This window comes from Oncorhynchus nerka, linkage group LG9a, assembly GCF_034236695.1.
Source record: "Oncorhynchus nerka isolate Pitt River linkage group LG9a, Oner_Uvic_2.0, whole genome shotgun sequence".
In the NCBI taxonomy this organism is placed as follows: Eukaryota; Metazoa; Chordata; class Actinopteri; order Salmoniformes; family Salmonidae; genus Oncorhynchus; species Oncorhynchus nerka.
This window is the reverse complement of record NC_088404.1, coordinates 27,099,600-27,123,827: the sequence shown is the minus strand read 5'-3', so window position 1 is coordinate 27,123,827 and position 24,228 is coordinate 27,099,600. Positions and strand designations below refer to the sequence as shown.

The 24,228-nt window shown below is 42.5% G+C and overlaps 1 protein-coding gene across 1 annotated transcript in view; it reads right to left on the bottom strand.

Annotated features, from left to right (window-relative positions):
• Window positions 1-24,228, bottom strand: part of LOC115134127 (guanine nucleotide-binding protein G(i) subunit alpha-1) — a 70,851-nt gene that overhangs the window by 26,272 nt on the left and 20,351 nt on the right. The window contains exons 2-4 of the mRNA XM_029667793.1: window positions 6,956-6,998; window positions 6,057-6,198; window positions 2,484-2,641 (exon numbers count right to left, since the gene is read on the bottom strand). Coding sequence (XP_029523653.1) covers window positions 2,484-2,641; window positions 6,057-6,198; window positions 6,956-6,998 — 343 coding nt within the window. The remainder of the gene's footprint in view (window positions 1-2,483; window positions 2,642-6,056; window positions 6,199-6,955; window positions 6,999-24,228) is intronic.

Here is a 24,228-nt window from a genome sequence, read left to right as displayed (position 1 = left end):
CCCATAAACACTATTTGGGTCTTTATTTCGATTAAATCGGTCCATATAAAGCCTAGATATCGTTATATGTAGACTGTGTGATAAACGAAAAAAACATTGTTTCAAAACGTAACGTCATTTTTTAAAATTCAAAAAGTCGACGATAAACTTTCACAAAACACTTCGAAATACATTTGTAATGCAACTTTAGGTATTAGTAAACGTTAATAAGTGATAAAATTCATCAGGAGGCGATGTAAAGATCATTAGCTGTCCGTCTGGAAAAATGTCCGGCTAGAAACTCAACGAAAATATCCGGTCCTAGACCGGAGGAGATACGGTGTCCTGTATGTGTTTGACCAAGAAAAAACTCGAAGGGAAATGACAAGACTCTAGACACCGTGTGGAAGCTGTAGGTACTGCAACCTCAGTCAATTAATTGTGGTTCACGTTTATCAATGGGTTCAAGTAGCGCATGGATATATTTTCCCATTTTCAGTGATCAGTTTTTCCTGTGCTTTTCGATGTAAATGCCGTTCTGGTAAAGCCACAGCAGTGATTTAACCAGTTTTTTAAACGTCTGAGTGTTTTCTATCCACACAGACTAAGCAAATGCATATACTATATTCCTGGCATGAGTAGCAGGGCGCTGAAATGTTGCGCGATTTTTAACAGAATGTTCAAAAAAGTAGAGGGTAGAAGCAACAGGTTAACAGAAATGATCGTAACAAAACAAACATTGTAGATTAGAAATTAAAGAAATGAACGGTAAATATACTACTACTGATGTGTGTAATTAGGAAATTGATTGACAGACAATCAAACAATTCACACAAGGAAGTTACAAAAAAAAAATGTATGTACACAAATTGGTGGGAGAGAGCGAATTCTGGAGAGAGACATGCATTGTGCATTTTAGCCACACTTCCTTTCTTCTTGGACTGTGCCATCCCGTGGCCTCCACAATGGATTAGTTAAGTGAGATGGGCTCGAATAAGACAGGTGTCTCGTGTGCCATAAAATATATAAATGTTCTGCTGGACAAAAATATAAATTCAAAAAAATATTTTGGCCAACAGCCTATCGACTAATTAGGGTCAGCCCTACCAGGGTCACACCAAGGTTCTTCGCACTCTGGGAGTGCGGCACTGGAGTTGTCAACAATGGAGGTCTTTGGGTGGGCAGGCCTTCCCCGAGAGGAAGAGCAGCTCTGTCTTGTTGCAGTTGAGCTTGAGGTGGTGGGCCGACATCCAAGCTGAGATATCTGCCAGGCACGCAGAGATGTGTGTCACCACCTGGGTGTCAGAAGGGGGGGACAAAAGTAGTTGAGTGTCATCCGCATAGCAATGATAGGAGAGACCATGTGAGGATATGACTGAGCCGAGTGACCTCGTGTATAGAGCGAAGAAGAGAAGGCCTAGATTTGAGCCCTGGGGGACACCAGTAGTGAGAGTATGTGGTGCAGACACACATCCAGGAAATTAGCTTATCAAAGTGTCAAGCTCATTGAGGAACTCTCCAAGGGCACCTGGGTGGGCAATAGATGGCAAAGTTGAGAGTGGAGAAGTGACATCATGGAATTCAAATGAGGATGGACAGGTGAGAGTGAGATGAGAAAATCTCCAGTTAGGAGAAATGAGTATCCCTGTGCCACCACTGCGACGACCACATGCTCTTGGACTATGAGAGAAAACGTAGTCAAATGGAGAGCAGATGGAGTAGCAGCGTTCTTTGGGGTGATCCAGGTCTCCGTCAAGGCCAAAAAGTCAAGGGACAATGGCAGCATAGGCTGAGATGAACTCAGTGTTCTTCACCGCAGATCGGCAGTTCCAAACGCTACCAGAGATACGGAATTCCACTGGAGTTGTGCGTGCAGAGTACATTAAATTAGAAGGGTTGCAGCCAAGGCATGGGGAGCATCTGTAAAGCCTACAAGGAGAGGAGTAAACAGGTATAGAAAAACAGTTCCCAAAGCTACAAAAGAGCTAAATTAGATTAAAAAATAACTAGGTAAGATACTGGTGTGGTGCCTTTCTCAAAGAACAGAACAGTCTTAGTTTTGGCGACAAGATCGCCACTCACGTGACCGCCACGACTGCTGCTGAGAAACCAGGGGAGACTGAAGTACTAATAGCAGAGGTGAAGAGGACACCTCCCTGTACTTATTGCTGATTCCCTATTGGAGGGGGAGAAACCACTCCCCCTCCTAAACAGTCACTGATAACCCAAACAAGTCACACATTGCCCTGCCCCTTAATCCTGGTTGATGTGTCAATCATCTGCAAGTTATGAGCAGTAAGTAGTCCACACACCAAGTAGGCCTCTAGGAAGACAGGCAGCACATAACGTAGACGGACCTATCGAGCAAAAAGATAAGTACCATCACTCATCAGGGGTCCTCTAGTTATAGAAACGCGCTGCACCCCACCTCGTAACTCATCTTCACCACCTTGTTAAAGAACCTTGGGGCAGAACTCTGTTGTGTGTGTGTGTGTGCTACTCACTAGGCGGCGGAGTCGTTGAGCTGGTACTCTCGTGACCGGCTGAAGCAGGACTGGACCCCCCCGTCCTTCCAGAGGCGCTGGATGACTCCGGCCAGTTCGCCGGTCATGAAGCCCTCCTCTGCCGATCCCGCCAGCACAAACAGCTGTCGAGCATCATCCTGGTGGGGGACAGGAGACACAACCAACGGTTAGGAGGCAAAAGCAGTAAGGTAGGGTTTATTCTGACATTCTCACTATTGTTTTAAACCTAATATGACTTGCAGAGCCTCTCCCACCCTAGCTGGGTGAAGTTTGGGCTATTCAACTATATTCTTAGAGGGGCTAGATTTTAAAATGGTTATTAACTGGGGGGCCCAGACATTTTCTACATGGGATTACACTTCCTAAAACCGGTATATAAAACAATGCACAAATTACGATCTTATAAAGCACTTTTAATTCAAATTAAATGTTGCTATAAGTGATTTACAATTAGCCTAATTCTGTGCATCAAATTGTTTAAATAGTGGAACACATTTGTACTTATTACACACTGGACCTGTATCACATCACATGACTGTTTTACATAACTTAATCTAAGTTTTTATTTACACACAGGAAACCTTTAACGCATGACATTTCTCAGTTGACCAGCATCATATTGGCTCCCGAGTGACGCAGTGGTTTAAGACACTGCATCTCAGTGCAAGAGAACTGCAGTACCTGGTTCAAATCCAGGCTGCATCACGTCTGGCCGTGATTGGGAGTCCCATAGGGCGTCGCACAATTGGCCCAGTGTTGTCTGGGTTTTGATGAGAAGAAAAAAAAATCCAGAAAATCACATTGCAGGATTTTTAATGAATTTATTTGCAAATTATGGTAGAAAATACATATTCGGTCACCTACAAACAAGCAAGATTTCTGGCTCTCACAGACCTGGAACTTCTTTAAGAGGCTCCTCTGTCCTCCACTCGTTACCTGTATTAATGGCACCTGTTTGAACTTGTTATCAGTATAAAAGACACCTGTCCACAACCTCAAACAGTCACACTCCAAACTCCACTATGGCCAAGACCAAAGAGCTGTCAAAGGACACCAGAAACAAAATTGTAGACCTGCACCAGGCTGGGAAGACTGAATCTGCAATAGGTAAGCAGCTTGGTTTGAAGAAATCAACTGTGGGAGCAATTATTAGGAAATGGAAGACATACAAAACCACTGATAATCTCCCTCGATCTGGGGCTCCACGCAAAGATCTCAACCCATGGGGTCAAAATGATCACAAGGACGGTGAGCAAAAAGTCCAGAACCACACAGGGGGACCTAGTGAATGACCTGCAGAGAGCTGGGACCAAAGTAACAAAGCCTACCATCAGTAACACACTATGCCGCTAGGGACTCAAATCCTGCAGTGCCAGACGTACTGGCTTAAGCAGGGGGACACATGTCCAAGCCCGTCTGAAGTTTGCTAGAGAGCATTTGGATGATCCAGAAGAAGATTGGGAGAATGTCATATGGTCAGTTGAAACCAAAATAGAACTTTTAGGTAAAAACACAACTTGTCGTGTTTGGAGGACAAAGAATGCTGAGTTGCATTCAAAGAACACCATACCTACTGTGACGCATGGGGTGGAAACATCATGCTTTGGGGCTGTATTTCTGCAAAGGGACCAGGACGACTGATCCGTGTAAAGGAAAGAATGAATGGGGCCATGTATCGTGAGATTTTGAGTGAAAACCTCCTTCCATCAGCAAGGGCATTGAAGATGAAACGTGGCTGGGTCTTTCAGCATGACAATGATCCCAAACACACCGCCAGGGCAACAAAGGAGTGGCTTCGTAAGAAGCATTTCAAGGTCCTGGAGTGGCCTAGCCAGTCTCCAGATCTCAACCCCATAGAAAATCTTTGGAGGGAGTTGAAAGTCCGTGTTGCCCAGCAACAGCCCCAAAACATCACTGCTCTAGAGGAGATCTGCATGGAGGAATGGGCCAAAATACCTGCAACAGTGTGTGAAAACCTTGTGAAGACTTACAGAAAACGTTTGACCTCTGTCATTGCCAACAAAGGGTATAACAAAGTATTGAGATAAACTTTTGTGATTGACCAAATACTTATTTTCCACCATAATTTGCAAAGAAATTCATTAAAAATCCAACAATGTGATTTTCTGGATTTTTTCTCTAATTTTGTCTGTCATAGTTGAAGTGTACCTATGATTAAAATTACAGGCCTCTCTCATATTTTTAAGTGGGAGAACTTGCACAATAGGTGGCTGACTAAATACTTTTTTGCCCCACTGTACATATGAGATGAATAATGTAGGGTATGTAAACATATAAAAGTGGCATTGTTTAAAGTGGCTAGTGATACATTTGTTTTTACATGTATGGCAGCAGCCACTCAATGTTAGTGGTGGCTGTTTAACAGTCTGATGGCCTTGTATGAGATATTCTGTTTCTCTGCAATTTCTCGCATGGAATAGCCTTAATTTCTCAGAACAAGAATAGACTGTCGAGTTTCAGAAGAAAGTTATTTGTTTCTGGCCATTTTGAGCCTGTAATCAAATCCACAAATGCTGATGCTCCAGATACTCAACTAGTCTAAAGCTGGACAGTTTTATTGCTTCTTTAAATCAGCACAACAGTTTTCAGCTGTGCTAACATAATTGCAAAAGAGCTTTCTAATGATCAATGAGCCTTTTAATATGATAAACTTGGATTAACTAACACAACGTGACTTTGGAACACAGAAGTGATGGTTGCTGATAATGGGCCTCTGTACGCCTATGTATATATTCCATTTAAAGAAAAAAAAAAAAAATCTGCCGTTTCCAGCTACAATAGTCATTTACAACATTAACAATGTCTACACTGGATTTCTGATCAATTTGACGTTATTTTCAAATGGGCATTTTTTTTTGCTTTTCTTTCAAAAACAAGGACATTTCTAAGTGACCCCAAACGTTTGAATGGTAGTGTATGTGTTGCCACCCTAGGGTCACACACTACTCAAAGCAAATGTAGAACTTTTATTAAATCAAAAACATGTAAAACCGTCAAAAATACCATATGACATATGTTGGCCATATCGCGCTAATCAACCCTACCCCTGCCTCTTACAGTCGAACCCTACCCCCTGCCGTTTAACCCCATTGACTCACAACCTCCTCGACTCCCAGTCACAGATCTAGGATCAGCTTTCCCCTCACCAAATCTTAACTAGGGCCAGAACGATACCAGTATCGCGATACTTGTTTGTATCATGGCGAGGAAACAAAACACGAAGTGGATTAACTTCTTTAGGAAAACAGCCTGATGTTGGAAACCAACATCATTTGTTGTCATCCAGAGTCACATGTATTTATTTTCTATACTATAGCACATAATTTTATATACAGAAGGTTTTTTTAAAGGACCAAAGAGTTTGGAAGGACGAAGATGGGTCTGCTTCATGTTTTCATTTTAGCCATGGGAAAAATAATTGCGACACTGGCATCATACTAGCCCTAATCCTAACCTGAACTATAAGGAGTTAAAAGCACGAAACTGCTCTTGGATCAGTGTCTAGTGCTCCCAGTGTCCTACTCCACTCACCGCTCTGGCTGCATCAGAGAAATCGATCTTGAGGCGCCCCATGGCTCTGATGATGGCGATTATGGACTGGATGGTGTTGCTGTACACCACCGCTTTGTACTGCTTACACTCTTCCTCTGAATAGCCCGCCTCATGGATGATCCTGGGAGAGAGATGGGGGGGGGGGGGGGGTTGGCTCTGTACTCAAGCATTTTGGATTTGAAAATGCTACAATGACTATAAGGTTATTAAGGTGCAGACTGTCAGCTTTAACTTGAGGGTATTTTAATCCATATTTGGTGAACTTTTTTAGAAATTACAGCATGTTTTGTACATAGTCTCCCCATTTTTAGGAGACTAAAAGTATTGGGACAAATTCACTTGTGTATTAAAGTAGTCAAAAGTTTAGTATTTGGTCCCATATTCATAGCATGCAATGATTACATCAAGCTTGAGTCTACGAACTTGCTCAAAGCATTTGCTGTTTGTTTTGGTTGTGTTTCAGATTATTTTGTGCCCAATATAAATTAATAGTATATAGTGAGTCATTTTAGAATCACTTACATTGTTAATAAGAATTGATGCTACATTAATGTGGACGCTACCACGATAACGGATAATCCTGAATCGTGAATAATGAGTAAGTTCCAGAAAAAGGAAAAAAAATCATACCCCCAAGACATGTTTACCTCTCACCATTAAAATAAACTTGGGAGGTTAGCATTTTTTGGGGGTGATATTTGTGCGTTTAACTTTCCTCACTCATTATTCAGGATTATCTGTAATCATGGTAGATTGCACATTAATGTAGAAGTGTTTACAAATATATTATATTCTTATTTACAATAAAAGTACCCACAAAACAACAATTTATGATGTGTGAATGTCCCAATACTTTGTGTAGATAACGAAAAACTTACTTCATCTGTTTGACAATTGTACTCTTCCCTGACTCCCCAGCACCTGAGAGAGAGAGGGAAAGAGGCCAATTAGTGAGTGATAGGCAGACATTACACATTCATTCATCGCTGTTTTGACTTGGGCTGATCATAACTTGTTGTAGGCCTAACTCACATTTTACACAATGCCCTACGAGAGTTACCTGTCCAGATACTGAGTAGCTAAAGCTATACAACGTTGAGAAACCAAGTGTCTGATCAGCTCTTATACAGGCATTAGTTTAAATTGGATTAATCAACTGGATCCTCCCACCAATGAGATTATAGCTCCAGCGTGGCAGACCTAAACGGATTTCACATAGGATTTACGGTATTTTGCAGTGAAAAAAAATGGCCAATGTTTATATGACCACCTTACAAACCGGCCCAGTTTTCCCACATTCTTGCCTGCATACGCCTTTAATACCTCTTTTATATCTCCCATACGGATGCTGGTGATGAGTGGTAGTAGTGGTGTGCAGATGTGGGTGTGCATCTATTTTAATAAATCCAGTGAATATACACCATCAAAAATAAATACATTATTAATTTGTTTAGGCATGTCCTAAAACAAGACTAATAATGAAATAAATGGTTAATTAAAAAGAGACAAGACACACATACCCCGATCACAGTAAACACACATTTTATAGTATGAATATAACACAAATATTTGTGTCACAGGAACATGTGGAACCGGTGTCATATAAAAGTGATATTTTGAAACAGAGCTCAAACCCATGCCTTTTCGATCCACCTTTCCTCTCCTTCCTACCCTCACTCCACTTTGTAAGGGAGCAGGCTTAGGGTCTTACATTGAGAGTATCCTCATCATGACACTGTTAGAAAATAACAGCAATCCTATTTTCAAAAGCATGTGAGTCTCATGTACAACTAGCCTTGCACATCTTGGGGAATATTCAGAGGTGGAAACTTGCCATGGGAATTAACAGGAAAATATGCAAATTAATATTAATACCATTTTAAATGTAGATGTTTTTTGCAATGGATATATTTACCATAACATATGGAGTCAAAAACCTTTTACATTATCATGAGTAGAGAATTGCAAATGATTAAATCCTTCCAATAGGAACAAAACAATTTAGTTACAAATTGAACTTTAATTAAACGAGTTGACTCTTCACATGGGATGATTTCACTCAACAACAAAAGGTAATATTGAATGATCCATCGCATCTCCCAAAAACGTTTTCAACATACATCTGTAAAATGACAGTCTAGAAGCTAAAGCTTTGGTTGTCCATGTCTTGTCCCTGGACCTCCTCAATGTCCATGTCTTGAACATTAGACTCTGAGGCCTCATCTTCACTGTCACTGTCACCCAGATGGCCCCCAATTTTTCAACCCTTGTATTGGTCAGCCTGTTGCATGCGTGCCTTGGTGTGTGTTCCCGAACTAAGACCATCTGCACTCTGAGGTGACTGATGTTGGGATTTGGAGGATGATGGAGGCAACAGGGGAAAGAACCTCAGATCCACAAGTCCCTTCCACCAGGTGGCTGATGAGATGTTGGCACAACTGCCATATTGCATCTCCATCCCAAAGCCTTTGCTTGGAAGTGTATTTCACCAGACTGCCAAGAGCCTTGCCCTCATCCAGGCCAAGTTGGCGAGACACGGTAGTGATGATACTATAGGCCTTGTTGATCTCTGCACCAGACAGGATGCTCTTGCCAGTATACTTGGGGTCCAACATGTATGCTGCAGCGTGTATGGGCTTCAGGCAGAAGTCTTCACACTTTTTGATGTATTCCAGAACTGCAGTTTCCTCTGCTTGGAGCAACAGTGAAGTGGGCAGGGTAGTACGGATTTCTTCTCTTACATCTGCAAGCAGAGTCTGAACATCAGACAGGATGGCATTGTCTCCCTCAATCCGTGCAATGGCTACTGCTATAGGTTTCAGGCTGCTTACCACTCTCCCAAAATACATCATCCAGGAGGATCCTCTTGATGGGGCTGTCCACAGCCGCAGACTGTGATATGGCCAGTTCTTGGAGAGACTCCTTCCCCTCCAGGAGACTGTCAAACATGATGACAACGCCACCCCAAATGGTGTTGCTGGGTAGCTTCAACGTGGTGCTCTTATTCTTCTCACCTTGCTTGGTGAGGTAGATTGCTGCTATAACTTGATGACCCTTCACATACCTAACCATATCCGTGGCTCTCTTGTAGAGTGTATCCATTGTTTTCAGTGCCATGATGTCCTTGAGGAGCAGATTCAATGCATTAGCAGCACAGCCAATGGGTGTGATGTGAGGGTAGGACTCCTCTACTTTAGACCAAGCAGCCTTCATGTTCGTGGGCATTGTCTGTCAGCAGTGCAAATACCTTCTGTGGTCCAAGGTCATTGACGACTGCCTTCAGCTCATCTGCAATGTAAAGACCGGTGTGTCCGTTGCCACTTGTGTCTGTGCGCTTGTAGAATACTGGTTAAGGGGTGAAGATGTAGTTAATTATTCCTTGCCCACGAACATTCGACCACCCATCAGAGATGATTGCAATAGTCTGCTTTATCTGATTTCCTTGACCTTCACTTGTAGTCTGTTGAACTCTGCATCCAGCAAATGAGTGGATAAAGCATGTCTGGTTGGAGGGGTGTATGCTGGGCGAAGAACATTCAGAAATCTCTTCCAATACACATTGCCTGTGAGCATCAGAGGTGAGCCAGTTGCATACACAGCTTGAGCAAGACATTCATCAGCATTTCTCTGACTACTTTCCTCCATTGAGTCAAACTCCTGATTCCGGGAGGACCATGAGCTGTTGCTATCGATGAGGTGTCCGATTACTTCTATTCGAGATGAAAATTATGAGAGGGACTTTCGTCAGAGGTTGCTTGTTGTGAGCGCTGAGGGAACTTGATGCACTTGGCCAGATGATTCTGCATCTTTCTTGGATGATTTGGCACAGTATTTGCAAATGTACACAGAATTTCCTTCTACAATAGCTGCAGTGAAATGTCTCCACACATTATATAGTACCTGTGTTGCATTTTCCTGTAAATAAACCCCAAATACAATTCAATGTACAGATAAATAGTTAAGCAGTTGATTAAACAACTCTTTAGTAAGATTTGTATTTATTTAAATGAAACATGTATGGAAACAGGTGAATTAACACTCAGTTAACAGGCTCAAGCAAGCTAAAAACCCACATGGTATCAAAAACTAAAACAAGCAGAAATGGTTAAGTTAGAAATGATTTAAATACACTTTGCTGTAGGCTACGATTTACTAGTTAACAAAAAATAATGTAATATAAAATATATTCACCCCACCCAGTATTGTAATCAAAACTTACCAGAAAGCATGTAGTCCTTGGCTCGGACAGTGTAGTAGTGTCGGCTCAAAAGCATCTCATTAGCGTGCAAACTCTTGAGAATCAGCTATACATGTGGTGGAAGAACGCACTGTGCATGCAGAGGGTTGCAATTCCATTGAATTGGGGATAGTTTAACCAAAATATGCCACAAGACCTAGAATTGCCTTGTGTACCCCCACAAAAAAGGTTCACTGTTATAAGCTAACTTTTTTTGATGAATTTAAGCAAAATTCCCAGCTTAACTTCCTATGGAAAATTTCCGGAAATTTCTTCCCAAGTTTCCAACCCAATGTACAACATCTGCGGGCTTTGGAGTTGCCTATAAAGTGACGAGCAAAATAATAGACCTACACTTGATTTGGGCTACATTATTGGATGCTAAATGTTTCTGAGCAGTGACAGATGAGCAAACAAATAGATGAGCTATGCCACTACTACTTATTTGCCCAGTGAGAAACCAGTTAATCAAATAGCCTATACAAACAGCGATTCGGTGAAACAAAATCACATTGATTGAGACAAGTCAGAAGTCATAGCCTTTTGCTCGTGAGTAGGCCTAGGCTACTAAGCGATTGCGAGTCAAGAGCAAAATAATCCACTTGTTAAAACTACACTGAACATAAATATAAAAACAACAACTTAATATTTTACTGAGTTACAGTTCATAAGGGAAATCAGTCAATAAAAATAATTCAGCTCTAATCTATTTCACAAGACTGGGAATACAGATATGCATCGGTTGGTCACAGACACCTTAACTTTTATTTTTATAAATACCAAGAAAAATGGGGTGCGTGGATAAAAAAAACAGTCTGGTGTGACACCATTTGCCTCATACAGCGCGGCACATCTCCTTCCCATAGAGTTGATCAGGCTGTTGATTGTGGCCTATGTAATATGCTGTCCCACTCCTATTCAATTTCTGTGTGAAGTTGCTGGATATTATAAAGGAACTGGAACACGCTGTATTACACATCAATCCAGAGCATCCCAAACCTGCTCAATGGGGTGACATGTCTGGTGAGTACGCAGGCCAAAGAACTGGGACATTTTCAGCTTGTACAGATTTTTGCGACAAGGTGCCATGCATTATCATGCATAAACATGTGATGGCGTCGGATGAATGGCACAAAAATTGGCAGTAGCTTATGACTGCCCATACCATAATCCCACCACCACCATGGGTCACTCTGTTCAACGTTGACGTCAGAAAACCACTTGCCCACACGACACTATACATGCCGTATGGCCGGTAAAGTTAAAACCAGGATTCAGCTGTGAAGAGCACACTTCTCCAGCGTGCCAGTGGCCATTGAAGGTGAGCATTTGCACACTGAAAACGGTTACGACGCCGAACTAGTCAGTTCAAGACCCTGTCGAGGATGACCAGCATATAGATTAGCTCCCCTGAGACGAATTCTGACAATTTGTGCAGAAATTCTTCAGTTGTGCAAACCCACAGTTTCATCAGCTGTCTGGTGGCTGGTCTAAGACGATCCCGCAGGTGAAGAAGCTGGATGTGGATATCCTGGGTTGGACGTACTGCCAAATTCTCTAAAGCTACGTTGGAGGCGGCTTATGGTAGAGAAATTCAATTATCTGGCAACAGCTCTGGTGGACATTCCTACAGTCAGCATGCCAATTGTACGCTCCCTCAAAATGAGACATCTGTGGCATTGTGTTGTGTGACAAAACTGCACATTTTAAAGTGGCCTTTTATTGTCCCCAGCACAAGGTGCACCTGTGTAATAATCATGCTGTTTCATCAGCCTCTTGATATGCCACACCTGTCAGTTGGATGGATTATATTGGAAAAGGAGCAATGCTCACTAACAGGTATGTAAACAAATTTATGCACACAATTTGAGAGAAATAAGCTTTTTGTGCATATGGAACATTTCTGGGATCTTTTATTTCAGCTCATGGAACATGGGACCAACACTTTACATGTTGCATATATTTTTGTTCAGTGTACATAACACGCTGGCAAAATGTTCTAATAAATTGAGGCAACTAGATAAGATGATCATGAGCAGCACTCACCTCAATTTAGCTAACATTTCCCCAGCTTAATTGTAGCCTAACCAATATCCCAACGGAGATTCAGTGTACACAAAAAGCTGACATTTATTTAGCAAGACGAGTCCCCACGCTTGTCTCAAAGCAGCCCGATAGCGCTGTCCCAATCAAAACGGTGCCGAAATGTTCATCTAGTTGACCACATGCAGGTAGGCTATTGCTTCAAATATATTACGATTGGATGACTTTGGGATTTTCAGTAAGAAAGAATTTGACACATGCCTTCAATTGCATTAGCGTACTTTATTCCAATATTTTCATAATTCAGTGATATTTAATCCCACAGTAATTCAGTTGTGGTTAAGAAAACAGTGCATGCTTAGTGGTGGGCTATGCGATGAGATGGGAGAAGTGACATGCCTCTAAGTTTTTAGAACTGGAAGGAGGACGGTGCTGCCTAGCAACCATCAAGAGTTTAAAAGTGCAGTGCGTGCCAATGCCACCTTCAGCATTAGTTTCACACTAAGCTGTAGGCAGATGTTTACCGAAATGATTACTAGGTTGTTAGGCGGGGAAAAAAATTCCGCTTTGATACCGACAATACCTTTCAGATTTAAGGTATGGTAAAGTCGGAGAAACAGCTCAGTATTAAAGGTTGGTGCAGTTCAGATATTACCTAGCAGGGATATTCTACTCTTACCCTACGAGGTCCGGAGCCTGCTGGTTCTGTTCTACCTGATAATTAATTGGTGTCTGAGGTCTAAAATCAGTCCCTGATTAGAAAGGAACAATACATTTAAAAAAAAGTGGGACTGGCTTCGAGGTCTAGAGTTGCGTTTGAAGGACCTAAAACATCCTTTAACAGTTCTGATAAAAGCGAAAGATAAAGTAGTAAACCTTGAAGCGTGGCCTCTCATCCTCTAAAGCCTTGGTTGGTGTATTGAGCTCCTCACACATTTTAATTACCACCGCTCTGCTGAGGGCTTGGGTTCCCTGGAGAGCACTGCTCTCCAACATGCTGTCCCACATGACAACACACACATCCCGTATAGGAAACACACATGGCTAATTTGTCACTTAAGTAACGCACAGTTAACTGTCTCACTCAGAGGGAACACACACAAGCACACACACACCTCAGGAAACCTCACTGATTACATTGCTATTTAATCTAAAAGTCTGTCAGAGCTCAAACACAGCCCAAGACACACTGAGTTTGCTGGATGGACAAATAAGACTGCAGGCCTTGTAGCTCAATTTGTAGCTCAGTTGGTAGAGAATAGCCTTTTGCAACGCCAGGATAGTGAGTTTAATTTCCAGGACCACCCATATGTAAAAATGCATGCACCCATAACTAAGTCGTTTTGAATAAAAGAGTCTGCTAAATTGCACATCAACTCAGCAAAAAAAGAAACGTCCTCTCACTGTCAACTGCGTTTATTTTCAGCAAACTTAACATCCCTGAACAATAGGGGGGTCAAAATCAAAATCAAAAGTAAGTCAGTATCTGGTGTGGCCACCAGCTGCATTAAGTACTGCAGTGCAACTCCTCCTCATGGACTGCAACAGATTTGCCAGTTCTTGCTGTGAGAGGTTACCCCACTCTTCCACCAAGGCACCTGCAAGCTCCGGGACATTTCTCAGGGGGAGTGGCCCTAGCCCTCACCCTCCGATCCAACAGGTCCCAGATGTGCTCAATGGGATTGAGATCCAGGCTCTTCACTGACCATGGCAGAACACTGACATTCCTGTATTGCAGGAAATCACGCACACAAAACAAGCAGTATGGCTGGTGGCATTGTCATGCTGGAGGGTCATGTCAGGGTGAGCCTGTAGGAAAGGTACCTCATAAAAGAGGAGGATGTCTTCCCTGTAACGCAGAGCATTGAGATTGGCAGCAATGACAAGTTCAGTACGATGATGCTGTGACACACCGCCCCAGACCATGACGGACCCTACAACTCCAATCAATCCTGCTCCAGAGTACAGGCCTAGGTGTAATGCCCATTCCTTCGATGATAAATGCGAATCCGACCCCGAATCACCCCTGGAGAGACAAAATCGCGACTCATCAGTGAAGAGCACTTTTTGCCAGTCCTGTCTGGTCCAACGACGGTGGGTTTGTGCCCATAGGCGACATTGTTGCCGGTGATGTCTGGTGAAGACCTGCCTTACAACAGACCTACAAACCCTCGGTCCAACCTCTCTCAGCCTATTGCGGACAGTCTGAGCACTGATGGAGGGATTGTGAGTTCCTGGTGTAACTTGGGCAGTTGTTGCCATCCTGTACCTGCCCCGCAGGTGTGATGTTCGGATGTACCGATCCTGTTCAGGTGTTGTTACACGTGGTCTGCCACTGCGAGGACGATCAGCTGTCCATCCTGTCTCCCTGCAGCCCTGTCTTAGGCGTCTCACAGAATGTACATTGTAATTTACTGCCCTGGCCACATCTGCAGTCCTCATGCCTTTTTTATGTGGTGTTTTTCAGAGTCAGTAGAAAGGCCTCTTTAGTGTCCTAAGTTTTCATAACTGTGACCTTAATTGCCTACCGTCTAAGCTGTTAGTGTCTTAACGACCGTTCCATAGGTGCATGTTCATTAATTGTTTATGGTTCATTGAACAAGCATGGGAAACTGTGTTTAAACCCTTTACAATGAAGATCTATGAAGTTAATTGTATTTTTACGAATTACCGTTGAAAGACAGGGTCCTGAAAAAGGGACGTTTCTTTTTTTTGCTGACTTTATTGTAGGTCAACACGAACACCACTGGCCCAGGGGACGGAAATGTCCTTCTGAGCATCTGAAATAGAAACATTTCTTCAAAGCACAATACACAATGAGACAACTCACAGCTCCAACACACAATCTGTGACGATCCACCCATTCAAAACGGGTTTCATCTAAGGATTCATGCCGACACCACCAGCGCAATCCCTGGCATAGGAAAATCAATGTGCTTATGAGTCAGTCTGACTGCACACACACAAAGGATATCCCATTTAAAGCATTGTAGTGGATCAACGTGTTAAAGATTTAAGATGACAGACAACCAAATGTTCTGTTGAAGACACTTGTCCACATACCCCCTCCTGTGGAGTGCTCCTGAACTGCTTAGAGCCAGCCAGCCAAGCCCCCCCCCACCCCACACACACACACATGCCCCATGCAGGTGCTACTGTGGGCGAGGAAAAGAACCTGCCATAAAAATTCAAATTAGGCTCATCTAAAATGACGCGTAGTCTACACATCACCATCAGAGTATGTGAGAGGTCGGAAATCACACTCATCACTCATGGAGTGGAGCTTGGTGCTCCACATTCTTTCCAACCGCTCGGCTAAACACTCCGCTCACAGGAAAGAGAGGAAAAAAAAGAAAGAACTGCCACTCAAAATCACTCCATTCATAAAATGTAAATTTAACCAACACCCATCTATTTTTGTGACTACCTGGACCTACCATTTGGTTTTGAAGTATTGAAACCAAACCATATGATTTGAAAGATAAAGTATTTTAATGTACATGAAAAGGTGAATGTAAGAAGCGCTCATCATTTCAAATAGGCTACATGTCGTATTAAAACGGCATATAAACACTAAATTAAGTCAGGAACCAGATAGGGAGCCTAAGAAGGAACAAAAATGAATTATTTTGGCTATATTACTCCAAGGATATAGCCTACAAACAAATACACTGAAGCACTTGCGAGTGCGACACTAGGCTGGTAGGGACATAAAGCCAGAGTCAGAAGCTTCAGGCTCATGCAACAGTGCCTGGAGAGCAGGCCAGCAGTGGAGAACATCCTCTCCACGCTTGGAGAACCACTGGGAATGCTCAACACCCTTCGGGCCACTCTTGCCAGGCTGGGCAGATAGGCCTACCTATATAAAAAAATATGCATAAAGGTTTAAAGGCAAAATAACCCCAACAAAACATTAAGTTTCTTGAAAGTGGGAATATGCCAGGCCTATTGGGCCAAAATCAATTACAGCCTACTGTATAGCCTATATAATAGAAAAAAATTGAAAAAAATCTGATTTTTTGTTTCTAAAATACTTTGCTACAATGACACACTTAGCTACCCACCTCGTTCCTTTCTTTTAGAATGTTCACGTAGTACACCATCATGCTTTCAGGGACAAGTGTCTTTCCAGATTCCACAATTCCACAAAGCCCCACCGGGCCTTCACAACTGGACTGCCGACGATATCTACCCGAAGGAGTTATCAGGCTGGCTCCTCCGTCGCGACGTTACCTGAACGCCCATCTGCGGCCTGCTAACCGTTAGCTGTCTTACCAGCTGCTATCTGAATAGACAATCGGACAATTTATTTATTTTTATTATTATTATGTTTTCTTCTTGGGCCTCTATAACTACATCTATTGTTTTTATTTTTGTTGTTGTTGTGTGATTTGGATTAATCCCCTCTACCACACGGAACCCCACTAATCTACTGACGGAACGCAAGAGGTGGCTAATAACAGACCTCCATCCTATGCTAGCTTGCTACCGATGGCCTGGCTAGCTGTCTAAATCGCCGTGACCCCCAACCAACCTCTCCACTCACTGGACCCTTTTGATCACTCGACTAAGCATGCCTCTCCTTAATGTCAATATGTCTTGTCCATTTCTGTTCTGGTTAGTGTTTATTGGCTTATTTCACTGTAGAGCCTCTAGTCCTGCTCACTATACCTTATCCAACCTATTAGTTCCACCACCCACACATGCAATGACATCTCCTGGTTTCAATGATGTTTCTAGAGACAATATCTCTCTCTTCATCACTCAATACCTAGGTTTACCTCCACTGTATTCACATCCTACCATACCTTTGTCTGTACATTATACCTTGATGCTATTTTATCGCCCCCAGAAACCTCCTTTTACTCTCTGTTCCAGACGTTCTAGACGACCAATTCTTATTGCTTTTAGCCGCACCCTTATTCTACTCCTCCTATGTTCCTCTGGCGATGTAGAGGTGAATCCAGGCCCTGCAGTGCCTAGCTCCACTCCTATTCCCCAGGCGCTCTCTTTTGACGACTTCTGAAACCGTAATAGCCTTGGTTTCATGCATGTTAACATTAGAAGCCTCCTCCCTAAGTTTGTTCTATTCACTGCTTTAGCACACTCTGCCAACCCGGATGTTCTAGCTGTGTCTGAATCCTGGCTTAGGAAGACCACCAAAAATTCGGAAATTTTAATTCCAAACGACAACATTTTCAGACAAGATAGAACTGCCAAAGGGGGCGGTGTTGCAATCTACTGCAAAGATAGCATGCAGAGTTCTGTCCTACTATCCAGGTCTGTACCCAAACAATTTGAACTTCTACTTTTAAAAATCCACCTCTCTAAAAACAAGTCTCTCACCGTTGCCGCCTGCTATAGACCACCCTCTGCCCCCAGCTGTGCTCTGGACACCATATGTGAACTGATTGCCCCCCATCTATCTTCAGAGCTCGTGCTGCTAGGCGATCTAAACTGGAACATGCTTAACACCCCAGCCATCCTACAATTTAAACTTGATGCCCTCAATCTCACACAAATTATCAATGAACCTACCAGGTACCTCCCCAAAGCCTTAAACACGGGCACCCTCATAGATATCTTCCTAACCAACTTCCCCTCTAAATACACCTCTGCTGTCTTCAACCAAGATCTCAGCGATCACTGCCTCATTGCCTGCATCCGTAATGGGTCAGCGGTCAAACGACCTCCACTCATCACTGTAAAACGCTCCCTGAAACACTTCAGCGAGCAGGCCTTTCTAATCGACCTGGCCGGGGTATCCTGGAAGGATATTGATCTCATCCCGTCAGTAGAGGATGCCTGGATATTTTTTTTTAAATGGCTTCCTAACCATCTTAAATAAACATGCCCCATTCAAGAAATTTAGAACCAGGAACAGATATAGCCCTTGGTTCTCCCCAGACCTGACTGCCCTTAACCAACACAAAAACATCCTATGGCGTTCTGCATTAGCATCGAACAGCCCCCGTGATATGCAGCTGTTCAGGGAAGCTAGAAACCATTATACACAGGCAGTTAGAAAAGCCAAGGCTAGCTTTTTCCAGCAGAAATTTGCTTCCTGCAACACTAACTCAAAAAAGTTCTGGGACACTGTAAAGTCCATGGAGAATAAGAACACCTCCTCCCAGCTGCCCACTGCACTGAAGATAGGAAACACTGTCACCACTGATAAATCCACCATAATTGAGAATTTCAATAAGCATTTTTCTACGGCTGGCCATGCTTTCCACCTGGCTACTCCTACCCCGGTCAACAGCACTGCACCCCCAACAGCAACTCGCCCAAGCCTTCCCCATTTCTCCTTCTCCCAAATCCGTTCAGCTGATGTTCTGAAAGAGCTGCAAAATCTGGACCCCTACAAATCAGCCGGGCTAGACAATCTGGACCCTTTCTTTCTAAAATTATCTGCCGAAATTGTTGCCACCCCTATTACTAGCCTGTTCAACCTCTCTTTCGTGTCGTCTGAGATTCCCAAAGATTGGAAAGCAGCTGCGTTCATCCCCTTTTTCAAAGGCGGGGACACTCTTGACCCAAATTGCTACAGACCTATATCTATCCTACCCTGCCTTTCCAAGGTCTTCAAAAGCCAAGTCAACAAACAGATTACCGACCATTTCAAATCTCACCATACCTTCTCTGCTATGCAATCTGGTTCAGAGCTGGTCATGGGTGCACCTCAGCCACGCTCAAGGTCCTAAACGATATCTTAACCGCCATCGATAAGAAACATTACTGTGCAGCCGTATTCATTGATGTGGCCAAGGCTTTCGACTCTGTCAATCACCACATCCTCAACGGCAGACTCGACAGCCTTGGTTTCTCAAATGATTTCCTCGCCTGGTTCACCAACTAATTCTCTGATAGAGTTCAGTGTGTTAAATCGGAGGGTCTGCTGTCCGGACCTCTGGCAGTCTCTATGGGGGTGCCACAGGGTTCAATTCTTGGACCGACTCTCTTCTCTGTATACATCAATGAGGTCACACTTGCTGCTGGTGAGTCTCTGATCCACCTCTACGCAGACGACACCATTCTGGATACTTCTGGCCCTTCTTTGGACACTGTGTTAACAACCCTCCAGGCAAGCTTCAATGCCATACAACTCTCCTTCCGTGGCCTCCAATTGCTCTTAAATACAAGTAAAACTAAATGCATGCTCTTCAACCGATCGCTACCTGCACCTACCCGCCTGTCCAACATCACTACTCTGGACGGCTCTGACTTAGAATACGTGGACAACTACAAATACTTAGGTGTCTGGTTAGACTGTAAACTCTCCTTCCAGAACCATATCAAACATCTCCAATCCAAAGTCAAATCTAGAATTGGCTTCCTATTTCGCAACAAAGCATCCTTCACTCATGCTGCCAAACATACCCTTGTAAAACTGACCATCCTACCAATCCTCGACCAATCCTCGACTTTTACAAAATAGCCTCCAATACCCTACTCAACAAATTGGATGCAGTCTATCACAGTGCAATCCGTTTTGTCACCAAAGCCCCATATACTACCCACCATTGGGACCTGTACACTCTCGTTGGCTGGCCCTCGCTTCATACTCGTCGCCAAACCCATGTCATCTACAAGACCCTGCTAGGTAAAGTCCCCCCTTATCTCAGCTCGCTGGTCACCATAGCATCTCCCACCTGTAGCACACACTCCAGCAGGTATATCTCTCTAGTCACCCCCAAAACCAATTCTTTCTTTGGCCGCCTCTCCTTCCAGTTCTCTGCTGCCAATGACTGGAACGAACTACAAAAATCTCTGAAACTGGGAACACTTATCTCCCTCACTAGCTTTAAGCACCAACTGTCAGAGCAGCTCACAGATTACTGCACCTGTACATAGCCCACCTATAATTTAGCCCAAACAACTACCTCTTTCCCAACTGTATTTAATTTATTTATTTATTTTTGCTCCTTTGCACCCCATTATTTTTATTTCTACTTTGCACATTCTTCCATTGCAAAACTACCATTCCAGTGTTTTACTTGCTATATTGTATTTACTTTGCCACCATGGCCTTTTTTGCCTTTACCTCCCTTCTCACCTAATTTGCTCACATTGTTTATATAGACTTGTTTATACTGTATTATTGACTGTATGTTTGTTTTACTCTATGTGTAACTCTGTGTCGTTGTATCTGTCGAACTGCTTTGCTTTATCTTGGCCAGGTCGCAATTGTAAATGAGAACTTGTTCTCAACTTGCCTACCTGGTTAAATAAAGGTGAAATAAATTTTTAAAAATCTATAGTTGGACACTACATCACTGCACTCGGTCCTCATCTTTGTAAGTCATCTTGATTTTTCACCTGTGTCTTGTATCAGTTTCTTTATAAAAACTTTTAGTGAACTCCATGACAATAGCTAAAGCAAGGGGCTATAGCAGCAAAGAAGTAAACTACAAATGCATGCTGGCCCAGACATGTCCTGAGCTTGTGATGTGAGCACTACTGGAGTGAAAATGGATAGGCCTCTTGGCCCAGGCAAATTGGGAATACTTTGCTCCAGCTCTGCTCACACTCTCTGATCCCCATACTGCTGCTGCAGTGAGCGTAATGTGCAATGTTAAGGTCTCCTACTCTGACCATGATGTTATCATATTAGCTAACAGGTGGTCCACTGTGAAAAAAAAGAAGAAGAAAAACTCTGGCTATTACAGACAGGAGGTTGGTGGCACCTTAATTGGGGAGGACAGGTTTGTGTTAATGGCTGGAGTGGAATGGTATCAAATAAAACACAAGGATTCCATTTGTTTGATGCCATTCCATTAGCTCCTTTCCAGCCATTATTATGAGCCATCCTCCCCTCAGCAGCCTCCACTGATATGTACTCATGAGCTTATTTCAACTGTCGTACCCCATCAGGACTAAAACTTAAGCTTGTTTTACTGTTTGGAAACAAAGTAAATGTAAACAAACACTATAGTCTCAAAACATATAAAAATGTGTAGTTTTAACCATGATGGATGATCAGTCCTTGCATCCATAGCTCTAACAATTCAAGAGAGGTTACATTTCTCCAGCCCTATCCCTCAGCTTTTTACCAAAGTGGGTGATAACACTATTGTTTTAACTGCTAACCAAAAAAAAATAATCCCAACTCAGAGTAGGTTTTAGAATTATGTTTTAAGACACTGCTCAGACAAACTGAGCCAGGACTAAAAACAACTCAAAAAGGTATTTCAGCTAGTAATCACGACAGTTTGCGGTAACGCAAAGGAAAGCTAGTGATGACGGCACTCATTGACATTGTTGCAAATGAGGAAGAATAACCAAACTCGATGAGGCGTTGCCAGATGTGAACTCTATAGCACAATTTAGACAACTACATTGAATGTGACTGTACATTGAATGTTGCAATGGTAAACCTTTTGATAAACAGTGCCTTCAGAAAGTATTAAGATCCCTGGACATTTTCCACATTTTGTTAAGTTAAAGCCTTATTCCAAAGTGGATTCAATAAATTTCTCCTGTTTCCATTGATCATGCTTGAGATGTTTCTACAACAACTTGATTGTTGTCCACCTGTGTTAAATTCAATTGATTGGACATGATTTGGAAAGGCACACCTGTGTGTGTGTGTGTATATATATATATTATATATACAGTGCCTTGCGAAAGTATTCGACCCCCTTGAACTTTGCGACCTTTTGGCACATTTCAGGCTACAAACATAAAGATATGAAACTGTATTTTTTTGTGAAGAATCAACAACAAGTGGGACACAATCATGAAGTGGAACGACATTTATTGGATATTTCAAACCTTTTTAACAAATCAAAAACTGAAAAATTGGGCGTGCAAAATTATTCAGCCCCTTTACTTTCAGTGCAGCAAACTCTCTCCAGAAGTTCAGTGAGGATCTCTGAATGATCCAATGTTGACCTAAATGACTAATGATGATAAATACAATCCACCTGTATGTAATCAAGTCTCAGTATAAATGCACCTGCACTGTGATAGTCTCAGAGGTCCGTTAAAAGCGCAGAGAGCATCATGAAGAACAAGGAACACACCAGGCAGGTCCGAGATACTGTTGTGAAGAAGTTTAAAGCCGGATTTGGATACAAAAAGATTTCCCAAGCTTTAAACATCCCAAGGAGCACTGTGCAAGCGATAATATTGAAATGGAAGGAGTATCAGACCACTGCAAATCTACCAAGACCTAGCCGTCCCTGTAAACTTTCAGCTCATACAAGGAGAAGACTGATCAGAGATGCAGCCAAGAGGCCCATGATCACTCTGGATGAACTGCAGAGATCTACAGCTGAGGTGGGAGACTCTGTCCATAGGACAACAATCAGTCGTATATTGCACAAATCTGGCCTTTATGGAAGAGTGGCAAGAAGAAAGCCATTTCTTAAAGATATCCATAAAAAGTGTCGTTTAAAGTTTGCCACAAGCCACCTGGGAGACACACCAAACATGTGGAAGAAGGTGCTCTGGTCAGATGAAACCGAAATTGAACTTTTTGGCAACAATGCAAAACGTTATGTTTGGAGTAAAAGCAACACAGCTCATCACCCTGAACACACCATCCCCACTGTCAAACATGGTGGTGGCAGCATCATGGTTTGGGCCTGCTTTTCTTCAGCAGGGACAGGGAAGATGGTTAAAATTGATGGGAAGATGGATGGAGCCAAATACAGGACCATTCTGGAAGAAAACCTGATGGAGTCTGCAAAAGACCTGAGACTGGGACGGAGATTTGTCTTCCAACAAGACAATGATCCAAAACATAAAGCAAAATCTACAATGGAATGGTTCAAAAATAAACATATCCAGGTGTTAGAATGGCCAAGTCAAAGTCCAGACCTGAATCCAATCGAGAATCTGTGGAAAGAACTGAAAACTGCTGTTCACAAATGCTCTCCACCCAACCTCACTGAGCTCGAGCTGTTTTACAAGGAGGAATGGGAAAACATTTCAGTCTCTCGATGTGCAAAACTGATAGAGACATACCCCAAGCGACTTACAGCTGTAATCGCAGCAAAAGGTGGCACTACAAAGTATTAACTTAAGGGGGCTGAATAATTTTGCATGCCCAATTTTTCAGTTTTTGATTTGTTAGAACAGTTTGAAATATCCAATATATGTCGTTCCACTTCATGATTGTGTCCCACTTGTTGTTGATTCTTCACAAAAAAATACAGTTTTATATCTTTATGTTTGAAGCCTGAAATGTGGCAAAAGGTCGCAAAGTTCAAGGGGGCCGAATACTTTCGCAAGGCACTGTATATATATATATATAATTATATATAAATATAATAATAATAAAATATATATTAATATAATAATATATATTAATCTAATTATATATATATATAAATATAATAATAATAAAATATATATTAATATAATAATATATATTAATATAATTAATATATATATATATATAATATATATAATATATATACACACACGTGTGGCTTTCCAAATCATGTCCAATCATATATATATATATATAGCAAAAACCAAGCCATGAGGTCTGAAGGAATTGTCCATAGACCACAGAGACAGGATTGTGTCCAGGCATAGATCTGGGAAAGTGTACCAAAAAACTTCAGCAGCACTGAAGGTCCCCAAGAACACAGTGGCCACCATCATTCTTAAATGGAAGAGGTTTGGAACCACCAAGATTCTTCCTAAAGCTGGCCGCCCCGTCAAACTGCCCAATCGGGGGAGAAAGGCCTTGGTCAGGGAGGTGACCAAGAACCCGATGGTCACTCTGACAGAGCTCCAGAGATCCTCTGTGGAGAACAACACTATCCCCAGCAATCAGGCTTTGATTGTAGAGTGGCCAGACGGAAGCCACCCCTCAGTAAAAGGCACATGACAGCCCACTTGAAGTTTGCCAAAAGG